Source organism: Erythrolamprus reginae, chromosome 2, assembly GCF_031021105.1.
Source record: "Erythrolamprus reginae isolate rEryReg1 chromosome 2, rEryReg1.hap1, whole genome shotgun sequence".
In the NCBI taxonomy this organism is placed as follows: Eukaryota; Metazoa; Chordata; class Lepidosauria; order Squamata; family Dipsadidae; genus Erythrolamprus; species Erythrolamprus reginae.
This window is the reverse complement of record NC_091951.1, coordinates 184,667,815-184,691,825: the sequence shown is the minus strand read 5'-3', so window position 1 is coordinate 184,691,825 and position 24,011 is coordinate 184,667,815. Positions and strand designations below refer to the sequence as shown.

Here is a 24,011-nt window from a genome sequence, read left to right as displayed (position 1 = left end):
TATACAATATCCTTAACAATATTTCATGTTTTTAACAAAATTACAATCCATGATCAATTCATGTTCAAAACATCTCTCACATTTATTACTATTATTATTATTATTATTATTATTATTATTATTATTATTATCAATACAACACAGCAAATGAGATCACTATTCTGGATTTCGTATTTCATCACCAGTCGGGCACTTCCCAAGCGTGATGTAGCGACGAATTATGTTTGCCAATCCCAGTAAAACGGCCTTTTGCAATTGACAGATGGAGATTTTGTCAATTCCGATGGTTTTCAAATGTCCGCTGAGATCCTTTGGCACTGCGCCCAGCATGCCAAGTACCACTGGGACCACCTTCACTGGTTTATGCCAGAGTCGTTGCAGCTCGATTTTTAGATCTTCGTATTTCACTAATTTCTCTAGCTGCTTCTCCTCAATTCTGCTGTCTCCTGGGATTGCGATGTCGATGATCCATACTTTCTTTTTCTCCACGATCACAATATCTGCTGTGTTATGCTTCAGAATTCGGTCAGTCTGAAGTCGGATGTCCCACAGTAGTTTTGCTTGCTCATTTTCGACCACTTTTTCGGGCTTATGATCCCACCAGTTCTTTGCCATTGGTAAATGGTAGTTCTGGCACAAGTTCCAGTAGATCATCTGTGCCACAGCATCATGTCTATGCTTGTAGTCAGTCTGTGCGATCTTTTTGCAGCAGCTGAGTATGTGATCGATTGTTTCATCTGTTTCTTTACAGAGTCTGCACTTTGGATCGATATTATTATTATTATTATTATTATTATTATTATTATTATTATTATTATTAATTGGACTTTTATGCCGCCCCTCTCTGATGACTCGGGGCAGCTTACAACATATGATAAAACAATATGAAACATTTTAATCAAATTAATTAAATTTAAAATCTAAAAACCTCAAAACCATAAAAACAGTCACTTTATTCAATCATCTTACTCTCAACACATTAATTGGCCAGGGGGCAAGAATCTAATGGCCTCAGGCCTGGCGGCTTAAATGAGTCTTAATACTCTTGCAGACTCTTTCTTTTCCTATCTGTCTATAGTCTTTTCTCCCTCTTATGTTTTTTCTTCCTATTTTAGTTCCAACAAACAAAGATGTGGTCATTTCCCAAGTTTTATATTCTTAACATTAATATCTTTTACTTCCCTTAGTTCCTAAACATTAATCAAAAACCAACTTATTATTTCATTATCCTCTTTTCCACATCATTATTTATAAAATATCTTTCAAAATTACTTATTTCAATCTTTATATTTTATTTTATTTTTCCATTTTCATCTTTTCTGTTTTATAACTTCATTTCATGTTATTCATACATATATTTTATCCTTTTTACAATAAACAATTTATTCATAATTATATAATACTAGTAAATTAATGAAACATAGAAACATAGAAACATAGAAGTCTGACGGCAGAAAAAGACCTCCTGGTCCATCTAGTCTGCCCTTATACTATTTTCTGTATTTTATCTTAGGATGGATATATGTTTATCCCAGGCATGTTTAAATTCAGTTACTGTGGATTTATCTACCACATCTGCTGGAAGTTTGTTCCAAGGATCTACTACTCTTTCAGTAAAATAATATTTTCTCATGTTGCTTTTGATCTTTCCCCCAACTAACTTCAGATTGTGTCCTCTTGTTCTTGTGTTCACTTTCCTATTAAAAACACTTCCCTCCTGGACCTTATTTAACCCTTTAATATATTTAAATGTTTCGATCATGTCCCCCCTTTTCCTTCTGTCCTCCAGACTATACAGATTGAGTTCATTAAGTCTTTCCTGATACGTTTTATGCTTAAGACCTTCCACCATTCTTGTAGCCCGTCTTTGGACCCGTTCAATTTTGTCAATATCTTTTTGTAGGTGAGGTCTCCAGAACTGAACACAGTATTCCAAATGTGGTCTCACCATCATTCTATATAGTGGGATCATAATCTCCCTCTTCCTGCTTGTTATACCTCTAGCTATGCAGCCAAGCATCCTACTTGCTTTCCCTACCGCCTGACTGCACTGTTCACCCATTTTGAGACTGTCAGAAATCACTACCCCTAAATCCTTTTCTTTTGAAGTATTTGCCAACACTGAACTGCCAATACAATACTCAGATTGAGGATTCCTTTTCCCCAAGTGCATTATTTTACATTTGGAAACATTAAACTGCAGTTTCCATTGCTTAGACCATTTATCTAGTAAAGCTAAATCATTTACCATATTACAGACGCCTCCAGGAATATCAACCCTATTGCACACTTTAGAGTCATCGGCAAATAGGCAAACCTTCCCTACCAAACCTTCCCCTATGTCACTCACAAATATATTAAAAAGAATAGGACCCAGAACAGATCCTTGTGGCACACCGCTTGTAACCTGACTCTGCTCAGAATACTCGCCATTAACAATAACTCTCTGATGTCTACGCTTCAGCCAGCTGCAAATCCATTGAACTATCCAGGGATTAAGTCCAATCTTCACTAATTTATCTATCAGCTCTTTATGTGGAACCGTATCAAAGGCTTTGCTGAAGTCCAGGTAGGCAATATCCACGGCACCACCTTCATCCAACACCTTTGTGACATAGTCAAAGAAATCAATGAGATTAGTCTGACATGATTTGCCTTCAGTAAAGCCATGCTGATTTGGGTCCAATAAGTTATTGTTTTTTAGGTGCTGATTTATCCTCTTTTTGAGTAGAGTCTCCATCATTTTAACTACAACTGATGTCAAGCTAACTGGCCTGTAGTTACCAGCTTCTTCTCTAGTGCCCTTCTTGTGAATAGGCACAACACTGGCCATTCTCCAATCCTCAGGAACTTCTCCTGTTAACAAGGATTGGTTAAACAAATCAGTCAGGGGGGTAGCAATGACAGATCTGAGTTCTTTAAGAACTCTGGGGTGGATGCCATCTGGATACACATTAACACTAATTATCTCTTACATACCAACACATTTAATTCATTTCTACATATTTCTTATTTTAAAATTACATATTTTCAATCTTCATCTTTTCAAATTTCAAACTCATTCATAAATACACTGCATATTTCAATATATTTTTTATTTTTGCAATCTACATATTTTCTTATATTATTTTATAACTTCACTTCTATGTTTTTCATAATTATATATTATCCTTATCTCAAACAATTTTATCATAATTATGTAATACCAAATTAATCAAACCTCATCTATCATCAAACTTATATTAAAAAATATTACTTTTCTTTTTTCTTTTTCCCCATACGAAACATATTTAAAAGTTACTTATTTTCAGTCTTCATTTTTTCTATTAACAGACTTATATTAAAAAATATTACTATTAATTTATACCTTTTTGTTTTCCCTTTACCCTTTGTCTTTTACTCTGGTCCAAAGTTCTAATCTTTTTCTTTTTTGCTCGCTTCCCGCATATTTATTTTAGCTCTCTCTTTTCTATCTTTAACTCCTTTTGTTTTTTATTACGGTCTCTCTCTTTCTTTCTTTCTTTCTTTCTTTCTTTCTTTCTTTCTTTCTTTCTTTCTTTCTTTCTTTCTTTCTTCTCTTTCTTCTCTTTCTCCCTTTTTTCATGTCCAAAAAGTTTATTTTTTTTCTCCACCATAAAAAACATGCTTACAACATCATGTACTGTCTTTCTCCTTTTTGTCTAATATTGCTTCCATTTTTTCTAGTTTTTCTTTATTTCCCCTTCCCCTTTACTTTTCCTTCCTTATCTTTCCCAAACCAGAAAACTTCCCTTTCTGCTTTGCTTCCTTTTTCACCCTCTGCATTTCAGTCATCTCTTTGCTATAATTTCTTCTTGTTGCTTAATTCTTGGTTTCACTTTTTCAAAGTTCAGCATTTTTTCCTCATTTGTCTGAACTGCATTTATTATTTTCTGCATTGTATTTTTCATTTTCAGGGGAAGAGCCTTCTCTGTGGCGGCCCCAGCCCTTTGGAACCAACTCCCCCCAGAGATTAGAATTGCCCCCATCCTTCTCGCCTTTCGTAAACTTCTTAAAACCCACCTCTGCCGTCAGGCATGGGGGAACTGAGATATTCTTTCCCCCTAGGCCTTTACAATTTACGCATGATATGTCTGTATGTTTGATTTTTATAATAAGGGTTTTTTTACTTATTTTAGTATTGGATTGGATTGTTACATGCTGTTTTTATCATTGTTGTTAGCCGCCCCGAGTCTACGGAGAGGGGCGTCATACAAATCCAATAAATAAATTAAATAAATAAATAAATAAATAAATTTTCAGTTCCTTACAATCCATGATTTGAAATATTTCTTCAATTCCCACGCACTGCTTTTTTTTCTAAAGGTCTTAGTGTCCTGGGGTATGTTTTCCACATCTTTATTTCCACTTGGTATCATTTTGGCCACAAAGTTTAATCCACGTTATTTATCCAACAAAAAAGGAAAAATCCAAGAATCACATCCTCTCTTCCCCCCCCCAAAATGGCACTCCTGTTTCAAGTCATAAACTCCTCCTCTTTGTTCTGTGCCCTCAATTTGTTTTACATTTATAAATCCAAAATGACCGTAAATTTCTGTTAAAATAGCTCCAATTCAAATGTTTTTCCCCTTTAGGATATCATATTAAAGGGTATTCATCTTCTTTTAAATCTTCCCAAAAAACCCACTTTCAAACACCCTCCCCCACAGTTTTAACATGCTTGACCAGCTGCTAATCCTTAGTTTCCTTATTTCTCCCCCTTGTTTTTTTTCTTCTTTGTGGGGATTATTTTAACAAACATTCTTTTTTATCCCAGATCACAAATTACTCACTTTTTATCCCGGTCGGTCTTCTTGATTCTGGTCCTCATTCGGCTTTGTGGCAACCATGTTTGCTGCCACAGCTTCTCAACATTGGCTAGGGCAGTGTTTCCCAACCTTGGCAACTTCAAGTTATTTGGACTTCAACTCCCAGAATTCCCCAGCCAGCATTTGCTGGCTGGGGAATTCTGGGAGTTGAAGTCCAAATATCTTCAAGTTGCCAAGGTTGGGGAACACTGGGCTAGGGGCTTGCCAGCTTGGGAAGTTGCAGCTCCTCTCTACCTTCCTGGTGGCCCCCCCTTCTCTTCACCCCCTTTATGGGGGGGGGGTTTTAAGTCTGAATTTGGACCCTTAGGCGTATTCAGAGCTGGTCGCAGTCCCAGCTTCCGATCTTGTCGAGGAAGGAACCGGAAGTCCTTCTTTTTTAAGGAGCTTTGTTTTAAAGTTAATTAAAAGCAGCTTGTTGTCCAGGACATTACCTTCTATTCCATAAGAGATGGGTTTGATTATTTAATTACTTTATTTGTACACAATCTATTCCCCAAGGCTCTGGGTAGTTAGCAATCTCATTACAAAAGAAAATAACATCCAGAAAGGGGGGTGGGAATAGTCCCAGATTATACATCAACTAAAATAACAAAATCAAAGTTTTTTTAAAAAATCCCAGAAAATAAAAAGTTATGCAATCCTCACCTTATGGCATAACTTTCTTCAGAACAGACAATAGTAGTTGTACTCCCCCAATTCTAGTCTCTCCATGTCATTCACAAGTATAACCTGATTACCAAGGATTTAAATACCATTTTTTCTAGATTCTCTATAGACTTGCAGAATGCAGAATGCAGAATGTTTCCTAGATCAGGGGTCTCCAACCTTAGCAACTTTAAGACTTGTGGACTTTAGCTCCTGGCTGAAAAATTCTAGGAGTTGAAGTCCACAAGTCTTAAAGCTGCCAAGGTTGGAGACCCCTGTCCTAGATTATAGATCTAAACTATTACAGTCAAATCAAGTCAAAGTTCTTTAAACACAGGGCACACCGCACCCTTTTTCAAGGGGTTAACCCTTTGGCATAGGTCAGTGATGGTGAACCTATGGCACAGGTGCCACAGGTGGCACGCAGAGCCATATCTGCTGGCACATGAGCTGTTGCCCTAGCTCAGCTCCAATGTGCATGTGTGTGCCGGCCAGCTGATTTTTGGCTTTCAGATGGTCAGGGAGGGCATTTTTTTGCTTCCGGAGAGCCTCCAGAGAGATGGGGTGGGGTTTACCCTTCTCTGGCTCCAGGGAAGCCTTTGGAGCCTGGGGAGGGTGAAACATGAGCTTACTGGGCTCACCAGAAGTTGGGAAACAGGCTGTTTCTGGCCTCCAGAGGGTCTGGAGGGGGGGGAAAGCTGTTTTCATCTTTCCCAGGCATTGAATTGTTGGTGTGGGCACTCCTGTATCTGTGGTAGCACGTGCAGATGCTCTTTTGACACCCAAGGGAAAAAAGGTTCACCATCACTGGCATAGGTTTTCACTTGGAAAAGAATTGATTACTCTTCAAATCGAAATTTCTGCACCTTTATGGGGGCGGCCTAACCAGCCCTGAGGGACAGGCATCCGAGTAAGAAGCGGTGAAGATGACATTCCAGATATTTCCTCTAGAAATAGAGGGAGTTCTCAAACCAAAGTCCAATTTGCAACTCACAATCATTACTATACCATTGGTTGCCAACCCACAGCATCTGCAGTCCATCCTTTGAAGGTCTTATTGGCTTCTTCTGCATAAATTCATCAAAGATGAACAAGGAAACCCCAAATCTGGACTTTCAACACTTGAAATTAATCAGCCCTCAAGAAGCTGAGAAAGAGGCCCCTGGTTCAGGCTAGGTTGAAAATCCAGGTTGCAATGCTACATTCTCTTTTGGATAATGTCAGCAAGTCCAAAAACATTCTTAAGACAAAAATAGTGTTCCAGTAAGCGTTATTTATTTTATTTTATTTTATTTTATTTATTTTATTTATTTTATTTATTTTATTTATTTTATTTATTTTATTTTATTATATTTTATTATATTTATTTTGAGTTGGAAGGTACCTTGCAGGTCATCAAGCCCAATTCCCTGCTCAAGCAGGAAACCCTACACCTCTCCAGCCACAGATGGCAGTCCAATCTCCTCTTGAAAATGTCTAGAGTTGGGGCGTTCACAACCTCCGCTGGCAGCGCGTTCCATTGGTTGATCGCTCTGACCGTCAGGAAGTTCTTCCTTATTTCCATGTTGAATCTCTCCTTGGTCAGATTCCATCTGTTGTTCCTTGTCTGGTCCACTGGTGCCCTGGAAAATAGTGTGACCCCCTCCTCTCTGTGGCAACCCCTCAAGTACCTGTATACAGCTATCATGTCCTCCCTGGCCTTTCTTTTCTCTAGGCTATCCATGCCCAGTTCCTGCAACCTCTCTTCATATGTCTGTCTTATGATTCCATATATTGTGCATTTCATAGTTTTAAAAACTCAGCTCATGTAGAGCAGACTACCCAGGATTAAATACAAACGAGAATGCGCATGGGATGTGAATTCCTGCAAGCATTTTTAATGCAATAAATGAGTGTGCCTGAAGTGTTCCAGTTCTTCCATTGAGGTTCAGTTCAGATGTGCTGAACTAGATCTTTTGACAATGCTGCCAGTGGAGTTAACAGTTGAGAGTCAATTTTGGCAGAGCTCTGTCCATTGTATTTTATTTGTAAGTATGCAACTTCCTTCTGTGTGGAAATAACTGGATAGGATTACCTTCCATTTCACTAGTGAACAGCTTCAGTGGAAGAGCAATCCAATTCCTAACCGAGTCTAATTTTTGATTGCTTTTAATGGTGCCTGCAAATAGATAAACATTTAATGTTTCCAAATGTAAAATAATGCACTTGGGGAAAAGGAATCCTCAATCTGAGTGTTGCATTGGCAGTTCTGTGTTAGCAAAAACTTCAGAAGAGAAGGATTTAGTGGTAGTGATTTCTGACAGTCTCAAAATGGGTGAGCAGTGTGGTCGAGCAGTAGGAAAAGCAAGTAGGATGCTTGGCTGCATAGCTAGAGGTATAACAAGCAGGAAGAGGGAGATTGTGATCCCCTTATATAGAGCGCTGGTGAGACCACATTTGGAATACTGTGTTCAGTTCTGGAGACCTCACCTACAAAAAGATATTGACAAAATTGAACGGGTCCAAAGACGGGCTACAAGAATGGTGGAAGGTCTTAAGCATAAAACGTATCAGGAAAGACTTAATGAACTCAATCTGTTTAGTCTGGAGGACAGAAGGAAAAGGGGGGACATGATCGAAACATTTAAATATGTTAAAGGATTAAATAAGGTCCAGGAGGGAAGTGTTTTTAATAGGAAAGTGAACACAAGAACAAGGGGACACAATCTGAAGTTAGTTGGGGGAAAGATCAAAAGCAACGTGAGAAAATATTATTTCACTGAAAGAGTAGTAGATCCTTGGAACAAACTTCCAGCAGACGTGGTTGGTAAATCCACAGTAACTGAATTTAAACATACCTGGGATAAACATATATCCATTGTAAGATAAAATACAGGAAATAGTGTAAGGGCAGACTAGATGAACCATGAGGTCTTTTTCTGCCGTCAGTCTTCTATGTTTCCATGTTTCTATGTTTCTGCTTGATTCTTATATGAGTAATACAGTGGTAACACTGCATTTTTTCGCCTCTTGCAGCCATGTACAAAATCATCTGCATGCTTCCAATGTGGTGTTGTGCTGATGGGACACGCCGATGAGGCTTTGAAAATCCTCGGTGGAGTTGGACTCTTCTTCAGTTTCACAGAGGTAACTATGTCTATGATACTAAATTCAATTCCTACCCTCAAAACATCGCTACAGAGCACTGCACACCGAGACAACTGGACACAAGAACAGTTTTTTCCCGAACGCCATCACTTTACTAAACAAGTAATTCCCTCAACACTGTCAAACCTTTTACTAAGTCTGCACTTCTATTTCTACTAGTTTTTTCTCATCATTCCTATCATCCTTTTCCTCCCACTTAGGACTGTATGACTGTAACTTGTTGATTGTATCGTAAGATTTTTATTAATATTGTTTCTTCGTTGCTTATTTGACCACTATGACAATAATTAAGTGTTGTACCACATAATTCTTGACAAATGTATCTTTTTTTTAATGCACGCTGACAGCATATACACCAAGACAAATTCCTTGTGTGTTCAATCACACTTGGCCAATAAAAAATTATATTCTATTCTAAATGAAATCAGGAGCTACTTAGCCTGGGCTAGTGTTTCCCACCCTTGGTAACTTGAAGGTATCTGGACTTCAACTCCCAGAATTCCCCAGCCAGCATTCGCTGGCTAGGGAATTCTGGGAGTTGAAGTCCAAATATCTTCAAGTTGCCAAGGTTGGGAAACACTGGCCTAGGCAACAGTCAATCATTTAAGGTTGGCAGCCCCTAGGCCAGAAACCTCACACCCACCCCAGTTCCACAAAAGCAAAAAACACGATATGTTATGATCCAGCCCGTGACACGATCAACTTTGACAGCTGTGATTTAAAATATCCCCTGAACCTATGGAGAGATTTTGCTTATTTACTTATTTGTATCCCACCTTATATATACAGTGGTACCTCTACTTAAGAACTTAATTCGTTCCGTGACTAGATTCTTAAGTAGAAGCATTCTTAAGTAGAAGCAATTTTTCCCATAGGAATCAATGCAAAAGCAAATAATGCGTGCAAACCTATTAAGAAAGAAATAAAAGCTTGGAATTTGGGTGGGAGGAGGCGGAAGAAGAAGAGGAGGAGGACCGTCACTGCCGAAGGAAGAAAGTAAGCTGAGGGGAATAAAAGAAATCCAAAACTTTAAGGCTTAAAAAAAAAAGAGGGACTCTGAGGCGGCGAGGAGCAGGTGCTTCCCATACACCCGGCGTGAAGCTGCCTCCCACACACTTTGCCAGAGAGAGAAACCCAGGTGGGCGAGAGCGGGGGACCTCCTGCTCCTTTGACCGAAAGGCTGCTGCTGCTACCTTCTGCCTCTTCCTTCCCATGCTGAAGGGCTCCCCTCTCCTCTCGCTTGTTCGCCTTGTAGCCGGCGCCTTTCCTTCACTGTGGTGACTCCTCAGTTTGGCTGAAATCAAATTGATCTTCCGAGCCCAGACGCTCCAGGAAGCAACCTCGTGCCAGGTGTATGGGAGGCAGCGCAGGGGAATCACCACAGCGAAGTGGTTTATTCCCTCTCCAAGTGCCCAGAGAAAGGAAAATGCTCTGTTCGCTTAAGGAGGCTGCCAAAACCTCATTAAGTGCCACTGAAAGGCTCCTCTCGCAGCCCAGAAAAGCCCAAGATGGCCAGGTTTAAAGGGGGAATAGCAGGAAAATGGCCAGGCCTTCATGCCGCTCTCAAATTTTCTGGAAAATTTTTACAGGCTCAGGTTCTTAAGTAGAAAATCGTTCTTAAGTAGAGGCAAAACAATCTTGAACACCCGGTTCTTATCTAGAAAAGTTCTTAAGTAGAGGCATTCTTAAGTAGAGGTACCACTGTATATATAAATAATTCAGGGCAGTGAACATATCTGACCTATCGTCTTCCTCTTGTTTCCTCCTCAACAACAGTCCTGTGAGGTAGGTTGTGTTGAAGTGTGTAACTGTCTCAAAGTCACCCAGCTGACTTTTCATAGCTAAGGCAGGATTTGAACTCATGGTTCCCTGCTTGCTAGCCTGGTGCCTTAACCACTCCATCAAACTGGCTCTCGATACAACCAGTGGAGATAATTAAGTCACCCAAGTAACATTACCCTTTTGATAATTACACATCAAGGATAAGCTGTAGTTTCTATATTTCTAAAGACTGGTTGAATAGCTACTTTTTAATTTAGCGCTGAAATGGAAACGACGTTTGAATTAATTTGGCATCTTAAGGGGGAGGGCATTTCAGACAAAAAAGGACTTATTTTAGAGCAATGGACCACAACTCCCAAATTCTCAGCAAAGATCATGTTGCCAAGGAAGTTTTATGAATTTAACTCTGAAAACGGGTTCTCAAAAGAGTTCTCACCATATATTTGAAAGAGGTAGCTCATGACAGCTCATTTCCTATTATTCCTATTCCTATTATTATATTATTATTATTATTATTATTATTATTATTATTATTATTATTATTAATTAGATTTCAAGTTTCAAGTTTTATTGGATTTATATGTCGCCCCTCTCCGAAAACTCGGGGCGGCTAACAGCAATCATAGATAATATACAATAATAATCCAATACTAAAAGCAAATTAAAACCCCTTAATATAGAAAATCAAACACACAAACATACCATGCATACCATTGTAACGGCCTAGGGGGAGAAGAAATCTTAATTCCCCCATGCCTGGCGGCAGAGGTGGGTTTTAAGTAGTTTACGAAAGGCAAGGAGGGTGGGGGCAATTCTAATCTCTGGGGGGTGTTGGTTCCAGAGGGTCGGGGCCGCCACAGAGAAGGCTCTTCCCCTGGGTCCCGCCAAGATTTGTATGCCGTCCCTCTCTGTAGACTCGGGGATTTCCTAATCATAAGATAAGCATGTTGGCATAAAGGAATGAAATTTGTAATATAATTTATTTACTTTTTTTGTCTTTCAGATCCTTGGAGTATGGCTTGCAATGCGTTACAGAAACCAGAAAGATCCCAGAGCCAACCCCAGTGCCTTTTTATAGTTCTTTCTCCTATCACTTTCCAGGTTTCCTTTTTAGTTAGTCACTTCTTGCTTATTTAAGACCTCCCATTTCCATCACTTGGTTGCCTACCACTCTCGCAGGCCCTATGAGGGTGAATTCTGCCTTTATGCCAAAATGCTGATAGGATGAAACACCAACCAAGGATCTCATGAAGCCTTTGGCATGTGGCACAGGGAATCCAGTACTGGAAGAAGAAGGCAAACATTAGTTGGTATCATGTAGTGAAGGGGGAAAAAATCATTTTGTTGACTCATGTAATTGCTGCTCATAACTACAATCATTTTGGTGTTTTTAAATTTTTTGCATTATCATACCTGTGTTTAAAAAAAAAAAGATTTTCCCTACTAAAGCTGCTCGCCCCGCCCACAATGTCTTCACCTTGACAAAGTAAAGTACTTTGTCTTACCTTTTAAGCAGCAGAGGCAACAATTGTCCCATAAAATTACTTCCTACCAGGTTTGCCTTCCCAATTTGTGTTTCCTATGGTCAAACACAGTAGACACGAGTGCTATATGAAGCAGCTCTGGGGAAAGATTTAGTTTAAGCAAGCATGATACATGTCTTATTTTAGGGTGGTTTTTTTTTTACAAGCTGAAATTGAAATTAACCTAAATTCAGAATTTACAATCATATACAGTGATACCTTATCTTACAAACTTAATTGGTTCCGGGACGCGGTTCTTAAGGTGAAAAGTTTATAAGATGAAACAATGTTTCCCATAGGAATCAATGGAAAAACGATTAATGCGTGCAAGCCCAAAATTCACCCCTTTTGCCAGCCGAAGCACCCGTTTTTGCACTGCTGGGATTCCCCTGAGGCTCCCCTCCATGGGAAACCCCACCTCCGGACCTCTGTGTTTTTGCGATGCTGCGATTTCACTGAGGCTCCCCTTGCTGGGAAACCCCACCTCTGAACTTCCGTTGCCAGCGAAGCGCCCGTTTTTGCGCTGCTGGGATTCTCCTGCAGCATCACAAAAACACGGAAGTCCGGAGACGGGATTCCCCATGGAGGGGAGCCTCAGGGGAATCCCAGCAGCACAAAAAAGGGTGCTTCGCTGGCAACGGAATCTCGAAACGTTTGTAAGACGAGGTATTACTGTACTTAGGCTGCCTCTTTTTAAGGAGGAAGGTCATCATTTGCCTAAAACTGACCAGAGAACTCACTTGCTCGTTACCATTACATTTAAAAAAATTCTCAAAACGGGCTTGAAAGTGATTTCTCTGAAAACCTATACACCTTTGGAACAAAAGGAACTTGAGTGATTATCCGCCTAAGTTTTAGATTCCAAGTTTCTTGGCAATATTCTTTCTGTGGTTGCAGGGGTGGGTTCCAACTTACCTTGCTGCCAGTTCGCTCCCTCCAACATCGTATGGGCGCGCCCATGCAGAATAACAGAAAATCTGAAAAAAATAATTTTTAAAAAAATCCAAAAAAAAGATGGCGACCACATGCAGTGCCGCAACTCGGCTTCTACACATGCTCAGAGGAGGGAGGGGATGTAATTTTTTTTTAACAATGTAAAAAAAAAAATGGTGGCACCCACAGATCGGCAGCAACCAATCCGGTTTGGTGTTGTCATCATGACATCACCATCGGGAGGAACCCACCCCTGCTGTAGTGGAGAGTGAAGACTTGAAACTGTTGTATGCTGGTGATGTCCTACCCTGTTCAGTTGTTTCTCCTATGTTCAATGCTTGTGAGTGAGGTTGTGTGTGAGGATTGTAGTAGTCCCATTGAGGATTCCGTTATTTGAACGCTAGCCCCACCCATGTAGTAGCCCCTCCCCCTGCTTCCTGTCTCAGCCCGTTATTCATTCTCATATGCCATGTCTTTCTTTTGTTCTACTTTTTAACAAGGGAAGCTGTGTCTGAGCACAAGCATGTTACACATTAACACTGGGCTTTGTATAGTATTAAGTGAGCTAGATGGCAGCCTAGGAAAGGCGTTTGCTGTGCTGTCTGTCTGTCAAGAAAGGTCCTAGGGAAGCTCCTACAGAGGTGTCCTTTGAAAGCCATAACTTTCACGGATGGAGATTGGGAGGACCCGTGCCTTCGAGGCGGGGAATAAGAAAATACAGACTGCTTTCTCTTTGACGAGTATGAATGTCTTCTAGTGCAGTGTTTCCCAACCTTGACAACTTGAAGATATTTGGAATTCTGGGAGTTGAAGTCCAAATATCTTCAAATTGCCAAGGTTGGGAAACACTGTTCTAGTGAAACCTTGAATGTTTCATAGGCTGCACCCTTATTACACGCACCGTACTATTTATTTATACATTAGGGAATGTCTCATCATCAGTGGCATATTTTGCCAAGCAAGTACTTATCTAAGGCAGGTGGAAATAGCTTGGCAAATTCTTCTCAACTCCTAAAGCTACAGCCGGCCTCTTGAGGTTATTATCATCCTGGGCAATAACAAAATTTTTACTACCACACTGTGGCTTACGCATTTTGTTTCAACATCTTTCAGTGCAAATTGGGTGCTCTAGGGTGGAGCTCCAAATTTTGCTACAGGAACTGTGTTCCTGACCGTTCCGGTAGGAGCCCATCACTATATATAATGGTCCCAAAACACTTTTCTTTTCTGCCTTTTGAAAACAAATGTGGATTGAGAAAGATTCATCTCTCTGTCAATGGCTTTTATTTTTTAAGCTGGCTAACTGGTGTCAAATGTTGAGATGGGAAAAAGGGGGAGATCATTGTAAACATTTGATGTGTGCTCTATCCTTCTGAGGATTAAAAAGGTTGGCTAATAAAAGAATGCAGATATGAATGAATGGCAAAGAACTGAAACCATCTAAAAAAGCAAGCACCTGGCAAGAGGTGCATCTTTACAGATTTCCAAAATGTATAAATGGAAATAGTGGCCATTTGCAGCTTCTGAGGGAGCATTATCTTAGTGAGGCCTTCTCCCACACCCCAAAAATAAGAGCTGGCATGAGTTGCACAAGGAAGATGCAGCGGTACCTCTACTTATGAACTTAAATCGTTCTGTGACCAGGTTAAGTAGAAAGGTTTGTAAGAAGCAGCAATTTTTCCCATGGGAATCAATATAAAAGCAAATGTGTGCGATTGGGGAAACCACAGGGAGGGTGGAGGCCGTTTCCTCCCAGGAGATTCCTAGAGAGGCCCCATGGAGGCTTCTCCCCGCCTTTTCCGGCCGTTTCCTCCCATGATATTCCTAGAGGCCCCATGGAGGCTTCTCTCTGCCTTTTCCGGCCCTGTTTCCTCCCATGATATTCCTAGAGAGGTCCCATGGAGGCTTCTCCCTGCCTTTTCTGGTTAGTTTCGGAGGCTTGGGTTTGTAAGTGGAAAATAGATCTTGAGAAGGGGCAAAAAAAAAATTGAATACCTGGTTCCTATCTAGAAAAATTCGTAAGTAGAGGCGTTCTTAGGTAGCGGTACCACTGTATCATGAAAAGAATCTCCCAACAACTATAAAAGTGCGAATCATGAGACTTCACATGATCTTGTACTGGTTAGGGGTAGGTGCAGTTTTGTAGAGTCTGTAAAAAGAGTGTCTTGATGAACAAGTTGCAGGAGTTAAGAGGTGAAGTAACAACACATTGATAACTTGTCATCAAAATTGACCAACCTGGCAAAGGTGCAATTAGTTTAGATGTAACTACGAGGGTAGTTACACTCACCTGGGACATTTGAGAATCCAGAAATATTTGAGGCTCGGAGAACTTTATCTAAATTAGGCTGATCTTAGTCTCCATCTTCAGTTTCCCATTGGAAAACATGCTTGGATTTAATTTCGGATTGTTCCTGTTCATTGACTTGCGTTATTGAATTGAGAGGAACTAGTTCCTTTCTTGGAACTGAATGATGGGCAACAGAACTAGGTTAATATCATCTGGGAATACCGTTTCAAAACAGACACATACACTGGTTTCATCCTGACAGTATAGGGAGCAAGACGGAAGTCTACCAGACATCAAGAGGCAACCCCAATTAATACCTCGCCATCACCTTCTGGATGTGGAATGATTAGAACCATGATAGTGTAAGAGTCTGATCTTACCCTATAGTTCACTACACGCTGTGGTGGTGATAGCAAAAGTGACAATGGGTATAGAATTGGTAGGTCTATACTCCTCTCATTCAAAGTTCCGGAAAGGTCTAGACTAGTGGTCCTTGGCAACAAAGACTTGTGGGCTTCAACTCCCAGAATTCCTCAGCCAGCTTTAAGACTTGTGGGCTTCAACTCCCAGAATTCCTCAGCCAGCTTTAAGACTTGTGGACTTCAACTCCCAGAATTCCTCAGGCAACAAAGCTTAAAGGTTGGAGACCCTAATCTAGATTCTAAGACAACTTTACCATAGCTAGCTCGCTGCCACCAACTTGTTGTCGAACAAGAGTTCTACTGATATCAAATTGTGGAATGGAATCAGAGGAACAAAATAAAATGTGAATGACAAAAAAAATAATTTTTAAGTTATTTTAAATACAGTGATCCCCCGCTCGTTGCGAGGGTTGCGTTCCAGGACCCCCCGCAACGAGCGGGTTTTCGCGAAGTAGCGCTGCGGAAGTAAAAACACCATCTGCGCATGTGCAGATGGTGTTTTAAACTTCCGCAGCGCTAGCGAGGAGCCGAAGATTGGGGGGCGGCGCGGCTGTTTTAAAACATCGCCGCCGACATGGGGGGCTCGCTAGCACCCCCCCGAACCCGCAACCCGGGTTTGGGGGGGTGCTAGCAAGCCCCCCCCTGTCGGCGGCGATGTTTTAAAACAGCCGCGCCGCCCCCCAATCTTCGGCTCCTCAGCAGCGAGCGAGCAAAGCCAAGCCGGCAGCAATGTCGCCGCCGCTGCAGCCAACGCACGCTACGATCTTCCGGGCCAGCCAGGCTCAGTCACGGAAGGCAGCCACTTGGCCCGGGATGCTGGGCCGAGAGGAGCCGGGCTTGATCCGCTGAGCCTGGCTGGCCCGGAAGATCGTAGCGCGCGTTGGCTGCAGCGGCGAGCGAAGCCAAGCCGGCAGCAATGTCGCCGCCGCTGCAGCCAACGCGCGCTACGATCTTCCGGGCCAGCCAGGCTCAGTCACGGAAGGCAGCCGCTTGGCCCGGGATGCTGGGCCGAAAGGAGCCGGGCTTGAAGATCGCAGCGCGCGTTGGCTGCGGTGGCGAGGGCTTGCGATGGAGGGTGGAGGAAGCGGCCATGGGAGGGCGAGCTGCCTCAGGGAGGAGGATCGGGCGGGACCAGGTGGGGGCTGGAATTTCTCCGCTGGGAAGAAGCGGCCAGGGCGAAGGGCGGGCGAGCGGGTGCTGGGGAGGGCTTCTCGCCCTCCCGCCAGCAAGAGGGGGAGCGAACGGCGTGGGCAGGCGAAGGGCGGGCGAGCGGCAGCGAGGAGTTTGCGTGGGCGGTGGGGAAACTCCTCGCTGATGCCAGCAAGAGGGGGAAGACCCATGGAAGCCGCCCAGCAGCTGATCTCCCGGTTGCCATCTACGCATGCGTGCCCATAGAAAAAAAGGGCACGCATGCGTAGATGGTATTTTGACTTCCGGGTTGAAAAATCGCGAATTACCCTGTTCGCAATGGTCGGGGACGCAATAACCGGGGGATCACTGTAATTGAATTATCCCTTGGTGTGGTAGTTGGAGCCCTTGGTGAGTCGTCCCGGGCTGAGCTGGTCATTGTGAGTTGATTGCAGCAGGGTGGCCCTAGTGAATTGGCTGCAATTTGTCCCATTCTCTTCCAGAACAGGTGAAAAATCCAGGCAACCGGGGTTATTTTAATTCTAAGATCTGTATGGAAGCTTGATATTCTTCCAGAAAAATCAATATTATTTAGCTGCATCCAAAGCTGCAGGGCCACTACCATTCTTCCTCACTATATCATGAAATGGAATATTGAGACTGACCTATAATTCTACAAGTCTCCTGGGTCAAGTGCATGATTCCGCTGTAAAAGATCTTACACCACGATCTCCATTAGGTAGGGGGGAAAGACATTTTAAAGCAGGAAATGGATATCATTTTAGCAGCCTTTACAAACCGGAGAAGGGTAACTGGCAGTCTACTGAGCTACATTACTCGCAGGAACTGATAAAAACAATTCAATGTGCACTTTATATAAGGCAGCAAGTGAAAACTGGACTGTAGCCATGGTTGACTTATCCTGTTTACCTTAGAGGAAGGGTTAGACATACCATGCATTAAAACAGACAAAATGGAGTTTGCAGGCTATTTCTCTCAATCCACCCCTTTTTCTAGCGACTATTTTGGCCCTGCAGCGGTGGTTGGTAGGGCGGGTGACGGAAAAAAACCTATCAGAAAATACCAATCTGATGATGTATTCAGAGCTGCCTATGGCTTTTAAGATCTACATATTTTTCCTATCATGTACAAATGGAACTGCTCCTGTTGCAACAGGCAATTTGAATAAATTCATTTCTGTCCAGTGCAGGTCTTGAGCGTTTTTTTTCCCCTTCGGTATTCGCTACTATACTATCTTGGGGAAAGGAATGGCAGCAGTGTTAGAAAGGTTAGGTAGGGATATGTTCTGTAAAGGGAAATTTGCTCCAAGGCAATACTGTCCTCAATGCTGGTGCTTACTGCTACTGCTACTACTACTACTACTACTACTAATAATAATAATAATTGTTGTGGTTAGCTCTGGCCCAGCTCCTGCCCCAAGGACTGTGGATGTGGGGGAGACATCCACATGCCGCAGGCCTGTTTTGCTCCCGGTGGAATCTGATGATGAAGGCTCCTCTGACCAAGAAGACATGAGTGACAGGGAGGAGGAGAGTGTGGCAGACAGCTCAGAAGGATATCAATTATCTAGCTCCTCCTTGGATTCAGAACAAGAGTTAATGATACAGCCAACAACTGAGAGATTATCGAAGAAAATGAGGCCACCTGTGGTTGGGTGGGGCTGTGGTAATTAGGGAGGCTGCTATAAATAGCAGCCTGTGGGTTTGGCCATTGTGGAGGATTATCTGATCGTTGTGTTTCGTGCCTGCCTTGCTGACTTCGACCTTTGTGTGCTGATTTCCCCCCCCCCCGCTTTGAAACTAAACCAGAGCAAAGTGTATTTCACTTTGTGAAAGAAGGACTGTGAATTGCCTCACAGCTGCAAGCTAAGTATCTCAGAACTGATAAGGGACTTGTACAAATTACTAGTTTGTTTGGAGAGGAGTGCTCCTTGCTATACAAAAAGAGTGCTTAGTTTAGTTGAATTTTTGGTATAAAGAACATTATTTTGAATTTTCAAACGTGTGTGTGTCTGAAATTTGTATCTGTGAATTTTCGGGAGGATTCTACCAGAGCTCGACAGAAAAAATTAATAATAATAATAATATCAGCTTCTGACAGCAGTCATCCTGCTCTACTGGAACCTGAAAAACCTAATTCAACCCTCCTTCATTGTTTCTCCCAGCAATTAGTAGCCTGCCTCTGACTGGTTCCAGAGTCGGGGCCGCCACAAAGAAGGCTCTTCCCCTGGGACCCAGATATTTTACAATGGTAATAGTGTGAAGAGGGTACGGGCAGTAGTTCATATGACAGATGACCAGGGAATTAATGAAAAGGGCTTCCCCATCTAAGAGAAGGGATAACTGGTGTACAACACAAAGCATAACAAAAGCCTTCCTAGTCATTTTCTGCTACCTGCTCCTTGAAATAAGAATCTTGGAAGATCCTTGGGTTATGCACTGGGTCCAGCTGAGACAGTTCAACCCCATCCAGGATCAAAGATTATAGCGTGCACACACACACACACAAGGTTCAGTTGAAGCCTGTTGTTCTTCATCCAAGCACTGCACTCAGTTCATCCCAGACAGAGATGTACAATTGGGTATCCATTCACACGTTTATAGTTCATCCTATGGTGATGGGTTATCTCACTCGGGGGGTTTTACGGAGATGTTAAAAGGGACACAGAGAGCATAGATCCCCCTCACACTTCGCATAGTTGAAAGGAGGCTACGTCTTAGCAAAGCAAAATAAGATTAGCAACAAAAAAAATGAGAGAAGAGGTTGAACGTGTGGATACAACTTTATCTTTCCTTACTGAATAAAAGTTCAGCGACAGACACGCTATCGATTGTATGTTTCTTTTATCAAAATAGCAACATATAGGTGGTGTGTCTTGAGCTACATGAATGGAAATCAACTTCAATATAAGGCACATACAATAGCTGCCCCTGAGCATACATATGTACCAGAATCATGTATGTTTCAAAGCATACGTACAATGTACTGTCATTACTGTAAACAGCAAAATCAATTAAGCTCAGATCGTTGATTATCAACAGAAGAATACATAATAATACATGCCACTGAATGCATTACAATGCAGTTAACTTGCAGTTTGTTGCCCAGAGATTTGGATACATCACAACGGGTTAAATAAGGTCCAGGAGGGAAGTGTTTTTAATAGGAAAGTGAACACAAGAACAAGGGGGCACAATCTGAAGTTAGTTGGGGAAAAGATCAAAAGCAATGTGAAAAAATATTATTTTACTGAAAGAGTAGTAGATCTTGGAACAAACTTCCAGCAGACGTGGTTGGTAAATCCACAGTAACTGAATTTAAACATGCCTGGGATAAACATATATCCATCCTAAGATAAAATAATGGAAATAGTACAAGGGCAGACTAGATGGACCATGAGGTCTTTTTCTGCCGCCAGTCTTCTGTTTTCTATGTAACTTGTACTGTTGACTTAGAAATAACTTTGATTTGTAAAAGAAAAGAAAAAAGCAGCCAGATTTCCCCAGTTTGTCTCTTCAGTTCTGAGTACCCTCAAAATCAGGTGCGTAGTTATATATTTTTATCAGGAACCTCTCTAAATATATATATTTCAGGTTAGAGTAACGGTTGATTAATATTTCAAAGGGGAAGACAGGACCTTATTCAAATGAAGCATTATAACAGTTTACGCCAACATTTAGGGGAAACAGGAATGTATTAGCAAAAAAATAGGAATGTATTAGCAAAAAAAAAAAGATGGTTGTTATTTGTAATAAATGCTGAGCATGATATTCTCACGGCATGAAGATAAACCGAGGTCCCAGTTGAGTTTTAAATTAAACTTGAATGGCTTAGATCCGAGGTTGGTTGTGATAAGGCACTTCTATCCAAGGATTTCTCTCTCTCAAAACAGTCACTCCCTCCTCCTCAAGAAATAGCAAAATGCACTAAACATTGTTTAAATTGGCTATCCATCCCACAATCCCACGCAGCCAGACTCCAGCTTATCTTGGCAAAACCAGAACACACAAAAAGCAGCTTGTTGAAGTCACCTGGGTGTTGACGCACAAGCTCTCATATAAACAGTTTCTTTCAACTGCCCACTTTCCATCGGCAAAAAGAGAAATTATTCAGAACAAAGGCATATTTTTGCAAGTAAAAATGTAAACAAAGTGTCTTTTACTTGGCTAAATGGCACATTCATGAAGCGATGGAAACAGTTCTTCGAGGTTTCACATCAGGAATCCTCAGGCCCTTTGCTAGAAGTCCATTAAAAGCTGTAAGAGTTGGATCGGGATTTTTTTTTTTCTAAAAAGAAAGAAGTGCACTTCACCCATGACCATCTTCCCTGTTTTTTCCTAGGAACAAAGATCTGCCAACAGCAGCAGGAATTGTCTTTTCACCCTTCTGCAAGATAGTTTAGGCATACGTATCTGTAGGTTGACAAGAGCTTCTACTGTCTCTAACATACTTGCTAAAGGATTACGTTAGATTTGTAGAACTACGTCAAGTTCATGAGACCCTTAGTAAAGGGCAAAGCAGACCTCAAGAACAAAGGAAGATGAGAAAAGAAAATTGGAAGGGAAGGGAAAGGAAGAGGAGAAGGGAGGGGAGGAGAGGGGAGGAGAGAGAAGAGAGGAGGAAAGAAGAGGGGATGAGAGGAGGAAAGAGGAGAGGTGGGGAGAAAGAAGAGTGGAGGAGAGGAGGAAAGGGGAGAGAGGAGAGGGGGAGGAGAGGAGAAAAGAGCGGAGGAGAGAGAAGAGGGGAGGGAAGGAGAGGAGAGAGGAGAGAAAGGAGAAGAGAGAAGAGAAAGAAGGGGGGAGAGAGAAGAGGGGAGGGAAGGAGAGGAGAGGAAGGAGAAGGGAGGAGAGAGAAGAGAGGAGGGAAGGAGAGGAGAGAAAGAAGGGAGGAGAGAGAAGAGGGGAGAAAGGAGAAGAGGGGAGGGAAGGAGAGGAGAGAGGAGAGAAAGGAAAAGAGAGAAGAGGGCAGGGAAGGAGAGGAGAGAAAGAAGGGAGGAGAGAGAAAAGGGGAGGAAAGGAGAGGGGAGAAAAGAAAGCGGAGGAGAGAGGAGGAAAAGAACGGGAAGAGAAGAGAGGGAAGCAGAGAGGAGAGGAGAAAGGAGAGGGGAGGGGAGAGAGGGGAACAAAAGAGCGGAGGAGAGAGGAGGAAAGGGAAGCAGAGAGGAGAGGAGGGGAGAAAGGAGAGGGGATAGAAGAGAGAGAGGGGAGGGCAGAGGGGAGGAGAGCACTAAGCAAAGCTCAAGAATGTTCCAGAGAGGCTATTGCAGTCAGATTGTCAAGAACCTCATTAACAGATCAGGCAAGCAGCAAGACTTACAATAACTCTCTTACTTTGAGAAGACTCTAAAAAATCGGTACATGTCGTAGAACACACAATATGAAGCATCCAATTTCTGCCGTCAGTCTTCTATTTCCAATGTGAAAAGCAAAAGGTATAGCAATATGAGCTTCTGTTCCTAAAAGCTCTTGGAAGGGTAGACGAAGCAACACTTGAGCAATCCAACCCAGATAACCATTCCCCAAGCTAATCACAAACACAAGGCAACTTCAGGTGGCAAGAAAAGGGGAAAGACCAAAGTTTGCCTCGACCTCACCCATATCCTTTATTGAAATGTTATCGTTTTTAAAAGGCTTTAAAAAAATGTTTCTCATTAATATTTGGAATCGAACAGATGGAGAATGCCTCTCAGCTGAACATCTTCCCCATGCTGAGACAGCCAACAGCGTAGGTCTCTCCTGACCAGTGTCTTGGCAATTTAAAAAAAGAATGGTGAAGACTTCTACAAAAATAATCTCCTGCTCCCATTTTTGTGGAGGTCAGCAATGTGCTAAGGCAAGGCTTTAGTGTCAAACTGTTAGCCACAGGAATATGATAAGGCAGCAGTATTATTATGTGTAAACTGTTATAAAATTTTTATTAGAGGAAAAAGGGGCTATCCAAAAGAGACCTTTGGCAAAGAACCCATAGGTGACCAAGGTGCCTCAAACCAGGCTGTCCCAAAAACAAACAGACCTCCACGAACGCCACTGGAGAACAACCCAGGAATAAAGAATGTGCATGCAGAGTGACGGAGAGATGCCACTACAAAGTCCTAACATTTTCAGGGTGGAAAAGGGTTTCAGTGGTCCTGCAGGATGACCCTCTCTGTTTTCATGCGTGCTGTCAAAAGCTTTGTCCTTCCCACCCCCTTCAATCCTAGCACAGCCAGGAACAGCTTGGGGACTAGTCTGAGTATATCCGCTTGGTGGGGTTCACCTTATACGCATATTCACAAAGTCTTTTGTATAGTCTCTTCCCCCAGGCTTAGGGATCCTCTGGCGTCCTACCCTTCGCCTGCGTTCTTGTCCTGAAAGTACTGGTGATGCAAGGCTTGGAAGGCAGAGATACGCTTCAGTGGATTGAATGTCAGCATTTCCTAGAGAGGCACAGACATGAAAAAGGATATCCATTATGTACATCTCATAAAAACATACAGGCACAATTTATTTATTTATTTATTTATTTATTTATTTATTTATTTATTCATTCATTCATTCATTAGATTTGTATGCCGCCTCTCTCCGAAGACTCGGGGCGGCTAACAACAGTATAAAAAGACAATGTAAACAAATCTAATATTAAAAATAATCTAAAAAACCCCCAATTTAAAGAACCACTCATACATACAAGCATACCATGTATAAATTCTATAAGCCTAGGGGGAAGGGAAGTTTCAATTCCCCCATGCCTGACGACAGAGGTGGGTTTTAAGGAGCTTGCGAAAGGCAAGGAGGGTGGGGGCAACTCTGATATCTGGGGGGAACTGGTTCCAGAGGGCCGGGGCCGCCAGAGAAGTCTCTTCTCCTGGGTCCCGCCAAACGACATTGCTTAGTCGATGGGACCCGGAGAAGGCCAACTCTGTGGGACATAACCGGTCGCTGGGATTCGTGTGGCAGAAGGCAGTCCCGGAGATATTCTGGTCCGATGCCATGAAGGGCTTTATAGGTCATAACCAAAACTTTGAATTGTGACCGGAAATTGATCAGCAACCAATGCAGACTGCGGAGTGTTGGTCTAACATGGGCATACTTAGGGAAGCCCATGATTGCTCTCGCAGCTGCATTCTGCACGATCTGAAGTTTCCGAACACTTTTCAAAGGTAGCTCCATGTAGAGAGCATTACAGTAATCGAACCTCGAGGTGATGAGGGCATGAGTGACTGTGAGCAATGAGTCCTGGTCCAGATAGGGCCGCAACTGGTGCACCAGGCGAACCTGGGCAAACGCCCCCCTCG

The 24,011-nt window shown here is 42.3% G+C and overlaps 2 protein-coding genes across 4 annotated transcripts in view; one reads left to right on the top strand and one right to left on the bottom strand.

The window, feature by feature from the left end:
- The window catches only part of TSPAN31 (tetraspanin 31), a 38,898-nt gene extending 26,923 nt beyond the window's left edge, over positions 1-11,975 (top strand). Inside the window, exons 5-6 of the mRNA XM_070740736.1 lie at positions 8,508-8,618; positions 11,425-11,975. Coding sequence (XP_070596837.1) covers positions 8,508-8,618; positions 11,425-11,499 — 186 coding nt within the window. The 3' untranslated portion in view covers positions 11,500-11,975. The remainder of the gene's footprint in view (positions 1-8,507; positions 8,619-11,424) is intronic.
- A 7,526-nt stretch (positions 11,976-19,501) lies between these two features.
- Positions 19,502-24,011, bottom strand: part of CDK4 (cyclin dependent kinase 4) — a 40,573-nt gene continuing 36,063 nt past the window's right edge. For all 3 annotated transcript variants that reach the window (XM_070740735.1, XM_070740734.1, XM_070740732.1), the window contains exon 9: positions 19,502-23,153. In XM_070740735.1, the coding sequence (XP_070596836.1) occupies positions 23,061-23,153 (93 nt within the window). In that variant the 3' untranslated portion in view covers positions 19,502-23,060. The remainder of the gene's footprint in view (positions 23,154-24,011) is intronic.